The sequence below is a fragment of the Lepisosteus oculatus genome, chromosome 28 (assembly GCF_040954835.1).
Source record: "Lepisosteus oculatus isolate fLepOcu1 chromosome 28, fLepOcu1.hap2, whole genome shotgun sequence".
NCBI lineage: Eukaryota > Metazoa > Chordata > Actinopteri > Semionotiformes > Lepisosteidae > Lepisosteus > Lepisosteus oculatus.
The window spans coordinates 9,990,174-10,010,000 of record NC_090723.1 but is presented as its reverse complement, the minus strand read 5'-3'; the positions used below and the strand labels follow the sequence as shown (position 1 = coordinate 10,010,000).

Genomic DNA, 19,827 nt, shown 5'->3' with positions numbered 1-19,827 from the left:
CGCGGTGCTCCTGGGCGTGGAGAGATTTTACAGCCTGCGGGGACGCAGCGCCGTGTTTGGATAAGGAGGGACCCACGCCCAGCGCTCGCAGGCTCGGGAGCCGGAGAGCAGGTCTTCCTGGTGTTCGCTGTTCGACAGGGCGCAATGCAGAGCAGGCGAAAAAAACAGAAGAGCTGGCAGGCAGGCACAAGCATATCTCTCCAGTTCTCTCATTGGGCAAGAAACTAATCCGGATCATTTAAGAAACATTCCAGCAGGTCGCCCCGCCTCTGCCGAGCACTCTGCAGCCCCCCCCAGGATCCGAGACGGGAGGAGGACTGTTGCCCAGCGGCCTCCCCTCCACACCCAGTGCGCACTATATCAGGGGGAGGCGGACAGGGCTGCGCTGCAGTCTCCTGAATCTCCAGGCTCAGGTGCTCCAGTAGCGGTTCAGGGATTCGGCAGCTCTTCCTCTCCTCCTCACCAGCAGCATGTCCATGTACAGAATGAGCAGTGGCCCGCGCTCCAGCACGGTGACCACCAAGCGGGTCAGCATGGTGTCCTCTGCGCCCAAGGCCCTCAGCATGTACGGAGGCCTGGGGGACAGGGCCCGCATCTCCGCCTCCTCTGCCCGCTCCGTGTCCTCGGGATTCGGAGCAGGCTACGGGAGCGCGGGAGGGGGCTTCGGTTCCGGAGGCAGCTTCGGCTTTGGAGGAGGCTTCAGTTCAGGTGGCGGCTACGGTTCTGGTGGCGGCTACGGTTCTGGTGGCGGCTACGGTTCTGGAGGCGGCTTCAGCCTGTCCAACTCCCGGGACTCCGACCCGGTGTCTCTGAACGAGAAGGCCACCATGCAGAACCTGAACGACCGCCTGGCCAGCTACCTGGATAAGGTGCGCTCGCTGGAGGCCGCCAACGGCGAGCTGGAGCTGAAGATCCGGGAGTTCTACGAGAAGAAGGGACCCGCTGCCGAGCGTGACTACAGCCCCTACTGGAAGACCATCAACGACCTGAAAGACAAGGTAACTCACCTGGGCTCCCTGCCCCTCATGGGTCGGTGCACCATCATACTGCATGCTCTGATAGGTACAAGCATGCTGTGACTATGACTAACGTCTGGCTGTTGTTGTGACCTTCTTTGTGGAAGCATGGTTGTCCTGTGATGGATACATCACAGCCACACTTGTTATCATAGGGTGCCCACAACTGTCTTTAGTGACCTTTAGTTGTGAGGCTGACAGAGCTGTGTCGAAGGGAGGCAAGCACTGCACTGCATGGACAGGGTGAGAACAGGGACAGAGAGCAAAAGGCTCAACCTGTTTTTATTGTGAGGGAATGATATTATGCTTTAAACCAGAGTTACAATGTCATGTGTCTTACAAAACGTGGCATGTTTACAAAAGGGCAAAACATTTCTATAAAAATGCCTCGGTTGAACTTAAACAAGAGAGGAAAAGCGAAGAGGAGAAAGGAAAGGTAGTAAAGTATTCTGCCCTGTGCGTATCTGAGGGATCGTCAGGCTGATGCAGCAGGTGTGGCAGGTAGAGATCTCCTACTGCACCTGTCTGGTGTTTCTGATGCTCCAGGCTACAATGTTGTGGATGTGCAGTAGAGGGAGGTGTACAGTCAGGTTCTGAGCATTGACTGCTCTAGCCAGTTATCAGCACAATGTTTCTGCTTCTCTCAAGAGCATAAATTCTCACTACATGATCTTCTGAGAGCACCAGTCACTGAAACAGTCACACTTCAGATACAGCATCCGAAGAGCAAGCACCACTTCCTAAAGCAGTTTGCACAAGTAAACATCACGAGAGAAACTCTTAACAGTCCTGACGGGTCTGAATAAAAGTCAAGGGCTTAATTTATTTTATAAGATATATAAACTTGCACCGCAGGCTCCTAGAACAGGAGAGGACAAAAGGAACAAACACACAGATCAGTAAATGCAGGTGTGTTTCTGTGACAGATAGGCTAGGGAAAGAAAAGATCAGCCCCACCTCCGTTGACTTTGACCTGAGTGCAGGAACCTGGCCAAAACTCTGCTGGCACTGAGCTCACAGAGGCTGCAGAGCCCAGCCTGGGTGTTATCACCTGGGCGTTTCCCACTGTCTGTCCTGTGTGTGCTGTCCCGAGCACCAGGAATGGGCTGTAGCTCTTCTCCATCCAACATGAAGGTTATCTTTCCTGCTTCTGTTCCAGATTGCCGATGCCACCATCGACAATGCCAAGATCCTCCTGCAGATTGACAACTCCAAGCTGGCGGCTGACGACTTCAGGACCAAGTAAGGACAGTTTGCATTTCTCTCTCGAGAGAGAATAAAGTCTTACAAGAAATTTCCCTGAAATCAATGCAAATGATTTGGATTTGTGAGAGATTTTCTTATATGTGTGAGGCTGAAGACACCACTGGTATCCAGTTGAGCTTCCACTAGTGTTTTCTAGCAGATGTGAGTGCGAACGAGGATGAACTTCCACTAAGGGAGACACGTGGTGGACAACCACCTTGATTCTACATATGGTTCCATAGCTGTCTGGGTACTAGGATACAGAAGAGTTCATTTCTGTAATTATTGGAAAGTTTGAGGTAGATCTTTCCTGTTAATAATTCCGGAAGAGCAACCCACTTGGGTTCCTGTAAGAGAAAACTACTATCTACACCTTGTTGATAAAGCCAGACCAACCCAAAACCTCCTCAGATCCCCAGATTCCAGTTTCCCAACCCGGTATTGTCCCAGCATGTCCCTGCAGAGTCCTAGGGCACAGATCCTATAGGTTATGCCAACCACACCACGCCCTGCCCCCCCAACCCTGTCCTCACATCTCGCCCCCCCCTGTCCTGCACAGGTACGAGCACGAGCTCATGATGAGGCAGTCGGTGGAGGCTGACATCGCCAACCTGCGCCGCCTGCTGGACCAGACCACCCTCACCAAGGCTGACCTGGAGATGCAGATCGAGAGCCTGAAGGATGAGCTGGCCTACCTCAGGAAGAACCACGAGGAGGTACGCCCGGCGCCCCAACCCCACCCAGCAGTATCAAACACGCAGTAATACCAAGCTTCCACTGAGGGAGACGTCTCACTTTGACCCTGTTCAGTCTGGGAGCCTGTTTCTCCAAAGGCACAGGACTGATGTGGTTTTGCTCGTATTATTTCTTAGCTGTTTTTAAATAAGTGTGTTGTATCTGAAGGTCAGCCTCAAGAATGGACCCAGGGCTCTGTGCAAGATAAAGCAACAGGTGGCTCTGGGCTCTTGTTATCATCCTCTCTCTCTTCCCACACGTGTTTCAATGTCCCTGTGTCCCCGTGTCCCCCAGGAGCTGGCAGCGATGCGCTCTCAGCTGGGCGGCACAGTCAACGTGGAGGTGGACGCGGCGCCACAGCAGGACCTGAACAAGGTGCTGGATGAGATCCGGGCGCAGTACGAGGGCATCGCCGAGAAGAGTCGCCGGGACGCCGAGGCCTGGTTCACCGATAAGGTACGGCTGGCCGATTTGTCTGGTTCCCTGCCGCCGTCCACCCCCCTGTACCAGTTAACAGAGCCGAACTGGGCTCTGAAGAAGAAGAGACTTCACGCTGGGACCTCTCTGTCTATCTCACTGTAACTGCCGGTCCAACTTTGAGCAAGAACCATGAACACTCAACAAGCTTGACGCTCTTTGTCCATCTCAGGTCCAGCCAGACTTGCACTTTGCTGCAAATGTCCTGCTTTCCTGTCTGCACCAGCCCCTGCCTTGCCTCCCCCTGTCACACTCAACAGCAGGGGGCACCACTGACCTCGTGTTTTCCATTCCAGTCGGCCGCCCTGTCCAAGGAGGTGGCGCAGAGCACAGAGGTCATCCAGACCACCAAGACAGAGATCACCGACCTGAGGCGCACTCTGCAGGGCCTGGAGGTCGAGCTGCAGTCACAGCTCAGCATGGTGAGTGAGAGAGGAGCTGCCCACGCGCTGCATGACAAAATAAGACAGTTTTGAGACAATCTTGTACTGAAACTATAAAACTTCAGTGCAATGGCTGTGTGCTTAAATCAGTGCATAGAAAGAACAGTGGTCAGTTCATTCACAGACTTTACTTCTACAGTGACTTTGAAACACTTGTTATGGGACTGCTAGGAAACTTAAATGCACACCTTGGAAAACCAAGCCTGAATTTGGAGACTAGTTTTAGGTGTGGGGTCAAGTTCAAGGTTAGTGCCAGGTTTAGGGCTGGATTCCTTGACTCTCAGGGTACACACGGGTGATGACCATGACCAGTGACCCCTACTGTCTCTCCCCCTGCAGAAACAAGCGATGGAGAACACGCTGGGAGAGACAGAGGGGCGCTACAGCAACATGCTGGCCAGCTACCAGAACACCATCAACATGCTGGAGACGGAGCTGGGGCAGGTGCGCGTGGACACCGAGCGGCAGTCCAGCGAGTACCAGCTGCTGCTGGACATCAAGTCACGGCTGGAGCAGGAGATCGCCACCTACCGCAAGCTGCTGGAGACCGAGGAGACCAGGTAAGATTAAGATCAGATCACTTTATTGGCCATACAATTTCTTGCATTAGGAATTTGTCTTTTCGCAGAGCCCAACTTGCTCTCCGTGAGACACACAGACAGGGAGAGAAGCTTGGGGTCAGACCACAGGGTCAGCCATTTATTCGGCACCCCTGGAGCAGTTGGGGTTCAGGGCCTTGCTCAGGGGCCCAACGGAATAGGATTCCTCTGCCGGCTGCGGGATTTGAACCAACAGCCTTCCAGCCACAGGCACAGATCCTTAGTCACAGTGCCACTGCTCTGCCAGCAGGCAAGAACAGTGCCACCCTGTGCCAACAAGCTTGACCTTCTCCTCCCTCGCTCTCCCTCCCTCTCTGTATCTATCTCCATCGCACTTTTCACTCTGAGTCTGCAGCTTGGTGTTTTGCACCCCAACACATGACCGAATCCTACCCTGACACCTTTTTCTCCTTCTTTTTTTTTGTTTAGGACTTCTTCTGGAAAGGGTGAGTGATCTTTTCACCAATGTACTTGGTTTTTTAATTAACACAGTCAAAAAAAAGTTTATGTGCATGTTCCAGCTACTTGCCTAGATATCCCTGGAGCTGAATGCATGGCTCTGAATGTAAATTAAATCATAGAGAAGACATTCTGTGCAACTGAGCTCTTCTGAGGCTCTTCCAAAAGTCGGGGATTTATTTAAAGGTTGAAACTAAATAAATCAAGAAGTGATTTAGCATTAAATCATGAGAACTGCTGCTCATGATCCACAGACTGCTGACGGGTTCCAGCATGCTTTGTAAGAAATGGCACAAGGTAGCAAGATGCACAGCTGTTTGTGTGACACGAGTGTGGGGAGCAAATTGCAAAGATCTGAAAGACTTTCCTCTTCCTCCCACACAGAGGGAAGTGTAACAACAACGACTGTCACCACCCGCACCTAAAGCCTGGGACAGACGTGAGACAGATCAGCACTCAGCACTGCAGAGACAGACAGCAGCAATCCCCCAACTCGGCCCCCCTCCTTCTGCCTGACACCCATCCCTGGAAACCAACAGCGTCCCCCTCTGCTCCACGCCTGTGTCCGCACGAGAAAACACGAGTCCGGCCGGACCCTCCTCTCTCTCGGGGAGAGGTGGAGGCAAACTTCGATGACAGCTCGGGCTCGGGGTCCCTCAGTTCCAGCGCGGGGCTGATCAAGACCACGCCCCCAGTTCAGGCCACCCCGAGAGGCCAGACCGGACACTGCCGGTCTCCACACTGCTCCCCTCCCAGCTTCTCCCTCCCTGTGTAAACTCCCTGTCTCTGAAAATAAAGTTTTGGTTGTGAAAAATAGAAAGCAGCTGCTTTGTGCTTTTTCTCTAATGTTGGGAAGGTGGTAAACTGCTGGTGAAGACCAGAGGGGTAATAATAATTATAATAATTGCTTACACTTATATAGCACTTTTCTGGACACTCCACTCAAAGCGCTTTACAGTTATTGGGGATCCCCTCCACCACCACCAGTGTGCAGCCCCACCTGGATGATGCGATGGCAGCCATAGTGCACCAGAACGCTCCCCACACACCAGCTCTCAGTGGGGAGGAGAGCAGAGTTATGAAGTCAGTTCATAGAGGGGGATTATTAGGAGGCCATGATTGGTAAGGGCCAATGGGAAATTTGGCCAGGATGCCCAACTCTTTTCTGGGATTTTTAATGACCACAGAGAGTCAGGACCTCGTTTTTACGTCTCATCCGAAGGACGGCGCCTGTTTACAGTATAGTGTCCCCGTCACTATACTGGGGCATTAGAATCCCCTGCTGGCTCCACTAACACCTCTTCCAGCAGCAACCTCAGTTTTCCCAGGAGTCTCACATCCAGGTACTGACCAGGCTCACACCTGCTGAGCTCCAGTGGGCTGCCAGCTGGGAGTTGCAGAGTGATATGGTGCAGTGGGGAGCCCTGAGAAAGCAAGAGCAATGCAGTGAACTTGCACCATGCAGGCTCACGGGCATCAGGATGCAGAGAGAACGGTCTGAGCAGGAGGTCAGCAGAGCTCAGCTGAGCCTCTCAGCTGGGAATACAGTTCCAGTTCACTTCAGTCTCTGCTTTGCCCATCCACCTTGCGTTTAGCATCCAAGAAGCTGTATCAACCCTCTGCCTCACCTTGTTTAAAGACGCTGGACTTCAGTAATAAGTCCTTGTGAGCACAGTGTTACTCAGCGACAATATAGCTGAACCCTTTGAGCCTGGAAAGGCTTGGGCTTTGAGCCAAGACCTCACAGCACTTCTGGCTCGCTGAGTAAATATTGACAGGAGCTGAGCAAACACCTCAGCCTTTCTCTCAGTCATCCCACCTACCCACCCACTTACCCCTTTGTCCTACAGCTATCAGGCAGCTCCATTACTCTCCAAAGAACAGCAGTGAGAGTTCAGAGTTCAGGATTCCTTGCCTGCTGGCAGGGAGCACAAAGCCACTTGTTACTACAGTAGGAGCCCACCGAGCTGCACCCTGACACACCCCCTGAAGCGCAGGAGGGTGACTCAGACAGCGGGGTCTCACCGCACCCCAGCGTGGGGGATGGGGGGTGTGCGCCGAGGTGCTGCAGCTGCACCATGTGCTGGGGTTAGAACACGTCAGAAGCAGACAGTGGCCTCGCTGTGTGGCTACTGAGGCTCCCGATGCCCCTGACGAAGAGAAAAACAACTTCTCTCTGCAAATCCAACCCCACTTTAATCATCCTGTCTCTGTCAAGGCTGCGTGTCAGGACAACAACAGCTGCCTGAATTAGCAGAACGGCCTCATATGAAAGTAGAAAAGACATTCCTGTTGGATTACTAGCACACAGAGGCCTTCTGTTGTGGGTGAGATTTTTATTCAAGCCTTCATTTACTCCAGAGCTAATGAAATCATAATTCCTGCACTAGCAAAAGTGCAGAGCCCTTTTTTGATCTCCTCTGTTGCGTTGTTAGTTTTTAAATATTATTCCGTTGCAGGCTGTAGATTCTGGCTTCTAAAATTTCAGCCCTAAGCCATGTTTACCCTGTTTTGCACTGAGGTAAAAAGTGAACCAGGTGTGGTGAAGAATGAATGCACAGTCACACAGAGAGGTGCCAGCAGGGTGCTCACATGGTCCAGTCCTGGGGCTTCCTGCACGTCTCCACTGGCCTGTTCGTACAGGCGATGTCTCAGCCAGGCCCTGAGACACACACAGGGCAGGAACTGGGCAAGGACCCAGCACCTCCGTCAGAGTTTTAAGATAGAGATGAATTAAAAAGCTCACAGTGCAGCCGACAAGACCTGACTGGAACCTCCTCTTCAGAGCTGTGAGCAGCACTTCCACCCCGAATGAGTTCAGTCCCAGACAGCGCAACAAGTCCTCTCTCGCTCGCGAGGTTAGGTCATGCCAAATGAGCGAACTCTTCCGATCCAGTAAAAAACCAAAAACAAAAAAATCAAACTTCGCCAGGTTTGAAAATCTCAAGATTATTTCTGCTGGAACTGATTAAATAAAAAAACAACAATATTGTTTTACAACTTCCCAGACACAGATATAGAGTTCTTGGAATCGCGGTATTGGGTGTTTCCCTGGAATCTTCTCTCACACCACAACACTGACAACACTGTTTACCTAACGAGGGTTTGGAAGAGATGGGTTGTTCTGCATTTCCAAACATCTGTAAGGTCAAATCACAGCATTAGTCCAAAACACAGCCAAGCCGTTAAAGCTGTAGAAATACAATGTGAATGCAGGATACAAAATAATATAAAACCTGCATAGGTTCAACATAATCCTGCAAATGTGGCTATTGAAACTTTATTTCAAGAGGGGAGCACATGGGCCAGCAGCCATATCTCTCTGCAAATCACAACTGGCAGCCCACTGGAGCTCAGCAGGTGTGAGCCTGGTCAGTACCTGGATGGGAGACTCCTGGGAAAACTGATGTTGCTGCTGGAAGAGGTGTTAGTGGGGCCAGCAGGGGGCGCTCACCCTGAGGTCCATGTGGGTCCTAATGCCTCAGTATAGTGACGGGGACACTATACTGTAAACAGGCACCGTCTTTCGGATGAGAGGTAAAACCGAGGTCCTGACTCTCTGTGGTCATTAAAAATCCCAGGGCGTTTCTCGAAAAGAGTAGGGGTGTAACCCTGGCATCCTGGCCAAATTCCTGGTGTTTCTCAAAAAGAGTTGGGCGTCCTGGCCAAAGTTCCCATTGGCCCTTACCAATCATGGCCTCCTAATAATCCCCATCTCTGAACTGGCTTCATCACTCTGCTGTCCTCCCCACTGAGAGCTGGTGTGTGGGGAGCGTTCTGGTGCACTATGGCTGCCGTCGCATCATCCAGGTGGGGCTGCACACTGGGGGTGGTGGAGGGGATCCCCATTACCTGTAAAGCGCTTTGAGTGGAGTGGCCAGAAAAGCGCTATATAAATGTAAGCTATTATTAAGAGAGGGAGCAGAGTTGTCCAGTCTCATCAGTAGAAACAGAAACTCTTTAACTACTGGGCAGGTGAGTCGTCTCCCACCTACAGGCCCGGGGGGCTCATTTGGCCCAAGAGGGGCTGGAACCAGGATTGCCAGTGGACTAACAGAGTGGACCACACACTGTGGGCACAGACTCGTCCCAGGCACTCACTTTCACGTGGCACAGAGGGACTGGGGAGTGAAAAAGCTGCTCTCAAATAAAATTAACAGATTAGCAATAAAAGGTGAACCTCAAGGCAATAAAAAAGGTGCAGCTGCCTCATTAACCTCAGCCAGAGAGCAGCTCAGAAATCCCAGCAGCCCACAGTACAAGAGCAGATAAGCAGGATGAAGCAGAATTAGCCCTGAGAAATCACTGAGAGCCATGGGCCTGGTTTCACAGGAAGGGGTGAGGCTGCTCATTCAAGGCTGAGTAGAAACAGGCTCTGGGAAGCTATCATTGGCAAGATTAAAACCCTGAGATTGAACCACGCACAGGAAGGTATTCAAAGAGATTTTTTTTTCATTGGGAATAACATTTTCTGTAGATCAGGGTCTGTGTTGGTCTAGAGCTGGGGTCCCCTGTGCCGTCACTGGCACCTGTCCCCTGTGCCTGTCGTCTTCTTGTCTTGTCTGTGTAGAAACCAAGAGATTCGAGCCTGAAGTGTCCGTTCGTCAAGCCAAGCTTTATTGTATGCATACAAGGAACCACAATAAGGACCATAGTATAGTATTTATAGTAGCTCATAGGGGACATGGCTTCACACAGTTTATATATACTTTTTTCTACACCCACCCCCCCCCCTCCTGTCTTTGAGGTAGCTTTCTCCAGGACTCAGAAAGCACTTAAACATTCCTCTCTTATCAGGGAGTTTAGCATAAACATTCCATCATCATCAGGAGTTTCAGTACAGAAGATGGGGGATGGGGTTCAGTACAGGGAGGGAGAAGCATCTGTGCTCAAGCAAGCGTGAAGGTTAGAGCGTAGCATGTGAATTCAGCAGGAGTTCACAGCTCCTACCACTATATGGGTACAGAGTAACATACAGATTCTGCTAGCAGATTCCATCATCTGTAAACCAGCACTGACCTGATCGGTTGCACTGATTTAATCTCCTTAAATCCCAGCTGGATCTCCCTTTTGAGTTTCACTCCATACAGCTGCTGGGGTACACTTCTGCTCTCCCCTGGCCTGCGAATCGTCACTCCACCTGCTCCTTAAGTGTTTCATGCAGAGGTCTCTACTCTACATCAGTGATAGGTCACCCTGAATGACTACATTCTAAACACGGGAGGTCAGGGTGGCACAGTGGGATTGCTGCCTCACAGTGCTGGGGCCCTGGCTTCAATTCCAGAGCTGGGGTGCTGTCTGGATGGAGTTTGCATGTTCTCATGGGTGTCCTCCCACAATCCAGAGATACCCTGGTAGGTAAATTGGCTTCTGGGAAAATTGGCACTGGTATGAGCGTGCCCTGTGATGCACTGGTGTCCTGTCCCGTCCAGGGTGTATTTTGCCTTACCATGTTAGAAAATGGAAGGATGGTGGTCAATTGAGAAAGTACAATGTTATGTGAACTATGTAGCACGAGAGATGAAGGAGTATTCAGATTATTTGTGCCAATTTGTTCTCCTAATCACGTCATGTAGCAGATTGCGTCCTGATGACAATTAAGTTGTTCCAAGTCATCTGTAATGTAATTGTTACCTTTAATGGCTACCTATAAAGCATGCAGGACTCAAGCTCTTCAGGACCGGAGTGCCTTTGGAGATGCCTGATTTCAGTGACTCCCAAGAGCAGAGTCAGTCCGGTCACAAGCGGCCAATTAAATGATTAAAGTTGTGGTTGGACCAAAGACCCAAAGAGCCAAGGCCGCCTGTGAAACGTTTCTAGCTTGGTCTTCAGTGTCCTCATTCTCTGCTTCAGAAAACCTCTTCAGTGCTTTGAGCTGCCTCAAAGCGAAGCTGTTGTTTCCGTGATGTTTTTGTGTGGCTGCTTTTTGGACAAGCTCCGCAGAGAGAGGAGGACCATGAGCAGAAAGAGAGTAGGGGCCTCACCTGTAAAAGCTCTGTGTCTGAGGTGGGGATTAGCTTTCTGAAAGGCTGTCATCTTCTCCATTCTGCACTCAACATTCCTCAAATTCTTTTAGTTAAACGTAACATTACATATTGTCACCCATCCCACTGGAACTGTATTACATGAATCAACAGAGCAGCATCTTTCTGTTCACTTACGCTCACCCTTCAGCTTTCAGACTTGGGGTGCTCTTTAAAAAACGCAACCACCCCCGAAACACACCCATTACACCCCTGAAACATGCCCAATAATCCCAAAAGAGCCCCGTCTATCTGAAAAGGTACTGCGGGCTTCTCAGCACATCTCCAGACAATTGAGGGCGTGTTGGTGAGAGAAATACTCAGATTGTTTGCTTTCAGCTCTTGAGATTCTGTTTAAACAAAACCCCTACAGCACTGGGCCCTGGAGTTTGGAAGAGTTCCAGGAAGGCGCAGCTTGGTGAAAGACAAGGGTTAATGTCGTGGGTTTTATATATATAGCTCTTTTGTTTGCTGTGGATGCGGTCCTGTCTAACAACCCTAAACTGGTGGCGTGTTCAAAAGAGAGAAAGATGCATTTCACAACACAAAGCTTGTACCTGTTCACGGCCTATTTAACACGTGAAGGACTATAAAAACACCTGAATTTCAAACAATGACTTACTCTGCAACCACCAAACCCTTCAAAACAACCGCCCGAGAAATGTCAGGAGTGCACAGTGAGTTCACTCATCACCTTGAACTGCGAGGGTCGGCTTTGTGTTGCTTGTAAGGACCTGTCCTTGAGCCTCCCTGGGTACAGCTCGCAGCCCATTTGCTTTTAAAAGGACACGGCAACTGCCAGCAGAGGTTCAAGGCTGGGCTGGGGCAGATACAGCGCTTCACCCTGCTGAATCCCAACTCTTCCTTGTTACTAGTATCCTTCTGCAGAAACAGCACAAGCCCTGTTCCAGGAAGGCCCTGGTGAATGATCTCCCTCAGCAGTCACCCTGCCCAGGGGCAGCCACTGTTAATTAGTAAAGTATTTTAGCTCACAGGTCATCTCACTCCCAGCCATACAGTTACACACCTCTCTATAATTAAGTAGTCGTCCGCCTTGCCCTGACTCTGCTTGTACCAGGCTATGTTCATGGGGATCTGGACCAAGCTGCCCAGCTGTGTCGTCGAGGGCGATATTCAGGCTCCTTTGAAGAAACAGCTGGATGAGATCCTGAGATCAATGCGCTAATAACTATGCAATCTTTGTCACATTCTTGTGTAAACTGTTATAAGGGGATTTAGCTGTTGAAAGTTTATTCAGAGTCCACTCTTAATGATTTAATTGAATCAATGAATTAGTTAATTGGCCAGAATTCCCCACAGGTCTTCAACTACTGAGGATTCTCAGTTTCCACACAATCCTGCATAACTGGGCGCTCCACCAGAAACACCACCCCAGGAGACGACATGGAAACTGCAGGTGTGGGCAAACAGCGACACCGGGTGAGAGTATTATTCTTTAAGGGAATCCGAACGTGTTTGTGGGCTTAGCCTGACCTCTAGTGGTAAAACGTAGAATTGAACAACGCCGGTGTAACGGATATCGGTTTGTGATGTGACCCAGGCGGTTGTCTACAAAACAATACAAAACTACAAAAACAACACTCCTAGAATACACATTAAAAATAAACAATAGTCCCAGACATGCAACAACATACACACACCTCACTCTGCCTGTATTGCACTACCATTTCACAGACACTTAACTGTGTTTAATATACTGATTGCACAGGGAACAACAGATTTCTTGTAGACATTTTCTTGGCCTCAGGCTTTCTAAACTTCCTCCAAGGTAGCAGTTGGAAATGAGAAAGAAGAGGGTGGGAGGGGTTGCAAAGATCAGCTGAGCTTTCTTTTGAACTGCGGTACAGTACAGCTCTTTGGTTCAAGTTCGTTTATTGTCATTATACTCATATACAGGTATATGGTAAGCTTTAAGCTGTTTTTGTGGTCAACCAATTATTTTACTGGCAATATAAACTGGCCAGTTTCCCTTTACACTTAATACTCAGACTACCAGACCACACCGTGATACCAAACGGAACGATGATTTCTACTATTCTGTAAACCCTCTTTTAAACGTTTTGTCTCACTCCAAACCCTTTCAGCCTCACGAACAAAAACATACACTGACTAGCTTTCTTTAAAAATGCCATTGGCATTCTCTGTAAAGTTTAAATGATCATCTATCAATTTTCTTAGTTGTTTGAAACACTGAACGACCTCCACAGGCTGATTAATAAGAGGGAGAGGTTGAAAATCTAACGTTTTACTATTCAATTCAGCTTTATTGTCATTAAACTTAGAGTACAAAGGTGCATAGTATAATGAAAAGTGTTTCTCATTAGTCACTCAGGTGCAGTATATAAATAGGACAGAAGATAAGACAATAGACAGTTACACAATAGCAATAACAGTAACATGTAATAACATACAGTAACATAAATAACATGTAATCAAGTAATCAAAACTGTGCAGAATTCCACAAACAGAGAAAATATAACAGGACAAAAACAGTGCAAAAATAGTATGGTTAATTAATAAATATTAAATATTATTATGCCTGTTACAGTTTTACTGGGCTATCGAGGGGACAGTACAATTTCGGCTTACATGTGTGTGTGGTGGTGTAGGAGTACAGTTATTGTGGGTACAGGAGGACGTTAGGAGAGATCATGATATGGTGGGAGGGAGTGGGGGCATCACCAACTTCTGGGGAAGAAGCTATTTTGGAGTCTAGTTGTGTGCGACTGGAGTGACCGGAACCTTCTGCCAGATGGTAGGGGAACAAACAAGTTATGACTGGGGTGAGTGGGGTCAGACATAATTTTGGTGGCTTTTTTCAGACTCCTGGTGTTGTATATTTCCTGGATGGATGGTAAGGCACTGCCAATGATGTGTGTTACTATCACACGTATCCAGTTTTTTGGCGTCATCTGCATTAATATGAAGCTCAACTCACTCCACCTTCCCAGTTTACTCATCTGGTCAAAGTGATTCTCCACCCCTTCACCATCATCCCCAGTACACAATCCTATGAGGGCCATATTGTAAGCTTATGTTCAGAATTATTGTTCTTTTATTTAGTTACGCAGTTGAAATTATAGTCTATAGAATTCTCTTATTTCGGTTTGTAGATTTGCATTGTAGGTTTACGTTGATAGACCTTTGCTTTCTGTTACAGGACAGCGTGACTGGAGAAAAGGGGAGAGATTAGGCAGAGAGAGACAGAACGCAGCAAGTGTCAATCTGACTGTTCAGAAATGAACTGCACAGAGAACATCCGTCTCCATCCAGTTCCCAGCCTCACAGGCAGTGTTTTACCCTGCAGCTACAATATCACCTGAGTTATAGATGAACAAGTCCCCTGCATTTTCATTTAATTTATATAGATGGAAAATAGTAAAGGTAACAAAACAGCCCCGGGGAACTCAAGTATTTAAAACAATGTCCTTTGAAAATGTATTGTTCAGAAGAACCCGCTGTGGGAGACCTGTTAGAAAATCCTTCATCTGTTTTATAAGCCTCCCATTAACGTCCAAACTCAACAGCCATTCCAATAGCTTGTGGCTTGGATCGTATTAAATGATTAACTAAAACCAGTTAATAAAATACATGCATGTGTAGTATACCCACATGGAGAAAGCGCGTATGTCTGTATTTCCAGCTCTGCGGACGGACTGGGACCCGAGTAGAGTCATATAGTCGTAGCCAGCAGCCATATCACCCCACAGATCACAGCTGGCAGCACACTGGAGCTCAGCAGGTGTGAGCCTGGTCAGTACCTGGATGAGAGAGCTCCTGGGAAAAACTAAGGTTGCTGCAGGAAGAGGTGTTAGTGGGGCCAGCAGGGGGTGCTCACCCTGTGGTCCATGTGGGTCCTAATGCCCCAGTATAGTGACGGGGACACTATACTGTAAACAGGCGCCGTCCTTCGGATGAGACGTAAAACCGAGGTCCTGACTCTCTGTGGTCATTAAAAATCTCAGGGTGTTTCTCAAAAAGAGTAGGGGTGTAACCCCAGTGTCCTGGCCAAATTTCCCATTGGCCCTTATCAATCATGGCTTCCTAATGATCCCCATCTCTGAACTGTCTTCATCACTCTGCTCTCCTCCCCACTGAGAGCTGGTGTGTGGGGAGCGTTCTGGCGCACTATGGCTGCCGTCGCATCATCCAGGTGGGGCTGCACACTGGTGGTGGTGGAGGGGATCCCCATGACCTGTAAGTGAGTGGAGTGTCCAGAAAAGCGCTCTATAAGTGTAAGTAGCAATTATTATTATTAGAGTCGATAAGGGCGATGACGCAGTACCGCAGCCCGCACAGCAGGGGGCGGCGAGAGTCTTTTTGGCTTTCTCCCTTTGATCCTCAAGGTTTTTCTTATCTCGGTGAAGTTTGCATTCCGGGTTTTTCTCAGAGTCGGGAGCACCCTGAAGTCCTGCAGCGAGACGACAGGAGCAGCGCTCCCTGTGAGCGGGTCACTGCCGACAGCGCCTGGGAGCCGAGCTGTGGATCGATAAACACGATATCAATACAGTTCATATGAATGATTGTTTTCTCCTCAGAGGGGAGCTCTCAGTTTCAACCAGATCTCCGTAAACACAGATCCTACCAGGTGTCTCATGTTTCCCAAGGTTAAACCAGCTCATTAAGCTCTATTATTCGCCTCTTGGCGAAAACGCGACGATTAAAAGTTAAAAGTGAACATTTATTTTTAATGAACAAAAGTAAAGGAACTTCGAAAATGTCAAACTTAGCATGACCTTTCGTTTTTATCGTATTTTCAATGTATATTCTTCAAGCAGAAACAAATCTTATTAAAGGAGACATAAACGTGTCAAGAGCATGGAGATCAATTCTCATTTCGTTCGCTACGAGATATGTGTTTGTTAATGTTCGCAATTGTATTTCAACTTTGTCTTTATCCTTTGATTCTCTTCTTAACCCCCTCTGCTCCTACTGTATTCAGAACCACCGTCTACTGCCTCCTCTGTGTATCCTCATCCTGCTCGTCTTGTGTCTTTTTTTGTTGTCATTCTGTAAGGCGCTTTGAGAAGACACCTTTAAAGGCGCTATATACAATAAAGTCGATTATTATTATCTTAATCGTGGGTTTTGTCCCATTAAAGATGTTCTGCAGAGATTCGCTTATGTCCCGGGGGTTCACTGTGAGTTTTTCTTAGTATTCTGGAAATACACATTTCACCTCAAAATCAATAACGAATAACAAACCTGGAAAGGGAAACCTATCCACAAACTGAATTTCGGTTTAAACACAACCATTTTTATTCCTTCAAAACATAATCGCTCCGGTAGTTTGGACAGGAACTAGGCACGAAAAACAGCAAAACCTGCGGTATAATACTGTAACGCATACGGGCTCCATTGCTCGTCAGAGCCGGCTTACCAGAGCGGTGACGTCACCGCCCTTACTTGTGAAGAGTAGGGACCGCAGCCGCTAACCCGTAACCCCCGTAGCGTTACAATATAAAAGGAAACCCGTACTGAGCTCGCGCTGGGGGTGACTGGGACTGATGCGCGGCGGGTTTTTCCAGAAGCTGGGATTTGAATTCTGACCGGAGGAGTAACTGCAAAACGGCAACATCTATGTCGTCTACTACGTTGCGTCAGATATCATGAGGTGTGCGGTGTGCGGTGTGAGGTGTGATATCATGAGCCCGGGGACTGACAGCGTGGTCGTGTCTGTCTTCTGCCGCCCCCCCCACCAGGGGCTGTCGTCAGTGTGGAGCAGGCGGGGCTGTACCCTGACCCTGAGGACCCCTGACCCTGAGGAGCCGGGCGAGCGACCCTTCCCGTATTGCGCGCGAGGCTGGGAGCGCTGTAACCTGCTAATAAACACGCAGTCGTCCAACACCGGTCTGATTGCCTCCCTGCACATCCTTCGAAGTGTGTCATGTTAATGTAAATAGCGTACGGAAACATCGATGGGTCATTTGCATAATCGTTCTTCTCTGTTGCCGTGGGGACGCCACGTCACCCGCGCGGAGCAGCTCGCGGACAGGTGGAGAGCTCGCGGGGGACGGGGGCAGGGGTCCCCCTTCGCCTCGTGGCAAAGCCAACCACTTGTCCGTGGCCCGAGGCAACACTTCGATGACTGAAAGAAGTATAATATCTTGCAAAACCCTCTGATGTTTTCGAACTCAAAGTTTTATCCCGAGATGAATGGAGACACCCCACTAAAAAAAACACTTTGCCGTGTTTTGCGATTGATAAGCACTGATGAGATAACAGCGATGTCACCCACGGTGCTGCCCGTACTCTGGATGTGCTCACTGTCACTGTCTGTCTCACGACAATAATAATAACTTTATATAGCGCCTTTAAAAAGAACTTCAAAAAGTGCTTAACAGTAAGAAAGCAACAATGATAGGAGATAAAAAAGTTCACTAAAAATCAAGGGTTTTGAGTGTGGTAAACACGGGGCAGATCTCACCATGATGAGTCTATTCTGCACCTGTTCTGCTTCAGGAAAATCAATCAAGCACTCAGTTTTACAAACCAGAAATCACACAGACACACCGGGCTCCCAGAAGCCAATCAACTCCCAGCATGTCTTTGGACACTGGAGCACCTGAAGGAAACCCCTGTGAACATGGGAAGAACATGCAAACTCCACACAGACAGCACCCCAGGAACTGAACCCAGGGCCCCAGCGCCCTGAGGCAGAAATAATAGCCTCCGTGCCCCCTGCTGTAGGTTTATTTGGTTTTTAATTTGCGGGGTGTTTCTTATAGTCACACAGGATGGGCATCAGTAGCTATCTAGTTGCAGTGCAGGACTGGAACAGCAGGTCAGTAGTGAGCCTGTCCTGGAGTTAGTTATTTGTTTGTTTATCAACGGCTAAGCCTTTTATCACTGGGGAGCTTATGTTTCCTGTAAAATTTGTAGGAATGTTGCTGTCGAGAACCAGCTGAGGCCGAACACCAGGCATAACTGGGAGCAGACCTCAACACCACAGCATGAGGAAGAATGCAGCTGGGTCTTGTGCAGACTTTGATGCGGGAGGTTACTATCAGTGTGGTGGGCGTGGACACTCTGAGAACTGGACCACTGTGCTGTGGCGATGAGCTCATACAGCAGCTCTTGGCCTCAGGAGGATCTCAGTCCAGCACTAAACCCACCTCATGTCCAGTCATGCAGACAAGCATTCAGAACTCCCACACAGGACACAACTGCATTGTAAATTGTAACCAAGTTCATTCATTATTAACGACGAGAATGTGAAGTGCTGTATTTCACAGCCTGGGGCTCGGCCCCTCCCTGCCGCTGAAGTGAAACTCTCAGTCCAACCTGACCTGCAGCGTCCCGCCCGGACACTCGGCGCGCGGCTGTCCCAGTCTCGCCGGCGTGCTTTTCCGGAGCGGGACGCCTCAGAAACACGAGCACGTGCTTGCGAACGCAGGCCGCCGTGGCAACAGGGGTCGGCCCGCGCGCAGGGCGCCTACAGCGCCGCGGGTCCGGGTTACAGACGGGGTCTCAGCGCCACGTCACGCCGCGCAGACCTTCCGGAGCGCAGAGAGACTCGCTCGTCCACCATCGCTGGGTTTATAAATCTATCCACCGACCAACCTGACATCTGATTTTAAGCCGTAGTCAGTAGTTATATTTAACCAGAAAAGTCAGCAAAGGACATATTCACTCAACACCCCCGCGCAATAAGAATGATTCAATACAAGAACAAATACATGATCCCCGACTGTCTGGTAGAAACTTGAGCTAAGATCTAAAGAGGAATTTAAAATAAAAAACAGGTCAGCCAGATTGGAAGGGAGAGAATTCAGGGAAAACCTGAGACACACAGGACGAGAGTCACAACCTGCAGCCAGGAGACCCAGATACTGACTTTACCCCTGAAACGTGCTCAAAGTCAACGTGCCCCAGCACAGTCTTGTGAGATCACCGGGCATTTTGTACTAAAATGATCAAATGTTCACCCCAAAATGAAGCATGCAGTATATTGTATTTATCATTCATGCTAACCTCGTGATCACTAATGCACATTGCTTGACTGAAGCAAAAATAAATAGAGTTTATTAACGAAGGTCCGGGAGGGATAACAACAGCCGAGTTCAATCAGCCTCAGCTGTCAATAATTCGTAATCGCTCCTGACGCCATTTCCTCACCTAAAGAATTAGGAGTATAGAATTATAAATCTATACAGTGGTGTGAAAAGTGTTTGCCCCCTTCCTGATTTCTTATTTTTTTTGCATGTTTGTCACACTGAAATGTTTCAGATCATCAAACAAATTGAAATATTAGACAAAGATAACACAAGTAAACACAATATGCCGTTTTTAAATGAAGGTTTTTATTATTAAGGGGGAAAAAAATCCAAACCTACATGGCCCTGTGTGAAAAAGTGATTGCCCCCTAAACCTAATAACTGGTTGGGCCACCCTTAGCAGCAACAACTGCAGCTGCCCCCTTGGTCACTTCCCACTGCCACGGGAGTCGAAGTCTCCTCGTCCTCTGACCAGGAGTTTAGCCCTCAGCTGAGCCAAGTTTTATTGTGAGTAAAACACTGCATAGACCTTTCAGTCCGCCCAAACTCTTGGGTGGTGTTTTTCCTAGTGAAATACATTGTCCCTTTGCTTCTGGAGGGTCTTGCACAAACTGTTCTCAATTAATAAAAGCTTAAATGCGAAGTATAGTTGACGCTCATGGACAACTATCAACCGGTGACGATTCTTTCTTCTGCTGGTCTCCTGCGCGGCCGCGTGTCATCGCCGCGCCCTCTCACGCGCCTTCTGCCGAGACGAGTCGCTCGCTCGTCTGTGGATTCGGTCGCTTCTCCCCTCGTGCCGCTGTTCGCAC

The 19,827-nt window shown here is 49.0% G+C and overlaps 1 protein-coding gene across 1 annotated transcript; it reads left to right on the top strand.

Moving 5' to 3' along the window:
* Window positions 1-253: 253 nt before the first annotated feature.
* On the top strand, window positions 254-5,794 carry krt94 (keratin 94). Its single transcript, XM_015362317.2, has 8 exons — window positions 254-998; window positions 2,176-2,258; window positions 2,821-2,977; window positions 3,291-3,452; window positions 3,770-3,895; window positions 4,256-4,476; window positions 4,945-4,961; window positions 5,359-5,794. Exons 1-8 carry the CDS (start codon window positions 471-473, stop codon window positions 5,397-5,399), a joined length of 1,335 nt encoding a protein of 444 aa, XP_015217803.1. The 5' UTR covers window positions 254-470; the 3' UTR covers window positions 5,400-5,794.
* The last annotated feature ends 14,033 nt before the right edge of the window (window positions 5,795-19,827 follow it).

Coding starts and splice junctions, on each gene's coding strand:
- krt94 (XM_015362317.2), top strand. CDS start 471: ATGTCCATGTACAGAATGAGCAGTGGCCCGCGCTCCAGCACGGTGACC. Junction 999..2,175: donor TCAACGACCTGAAAGACAAG/GTAACTCACCTG, acceptor CTTCTGTTCCAG/ATTGCCGATGCCACCATCGA. Junction 3,453..3,769: donor AGGCCTGGTTCACCGATAAG/GTACGGCTGGCC, acceptor TTTCCATTCCAG/TCGGCCGCCCTGTCCAAGGA.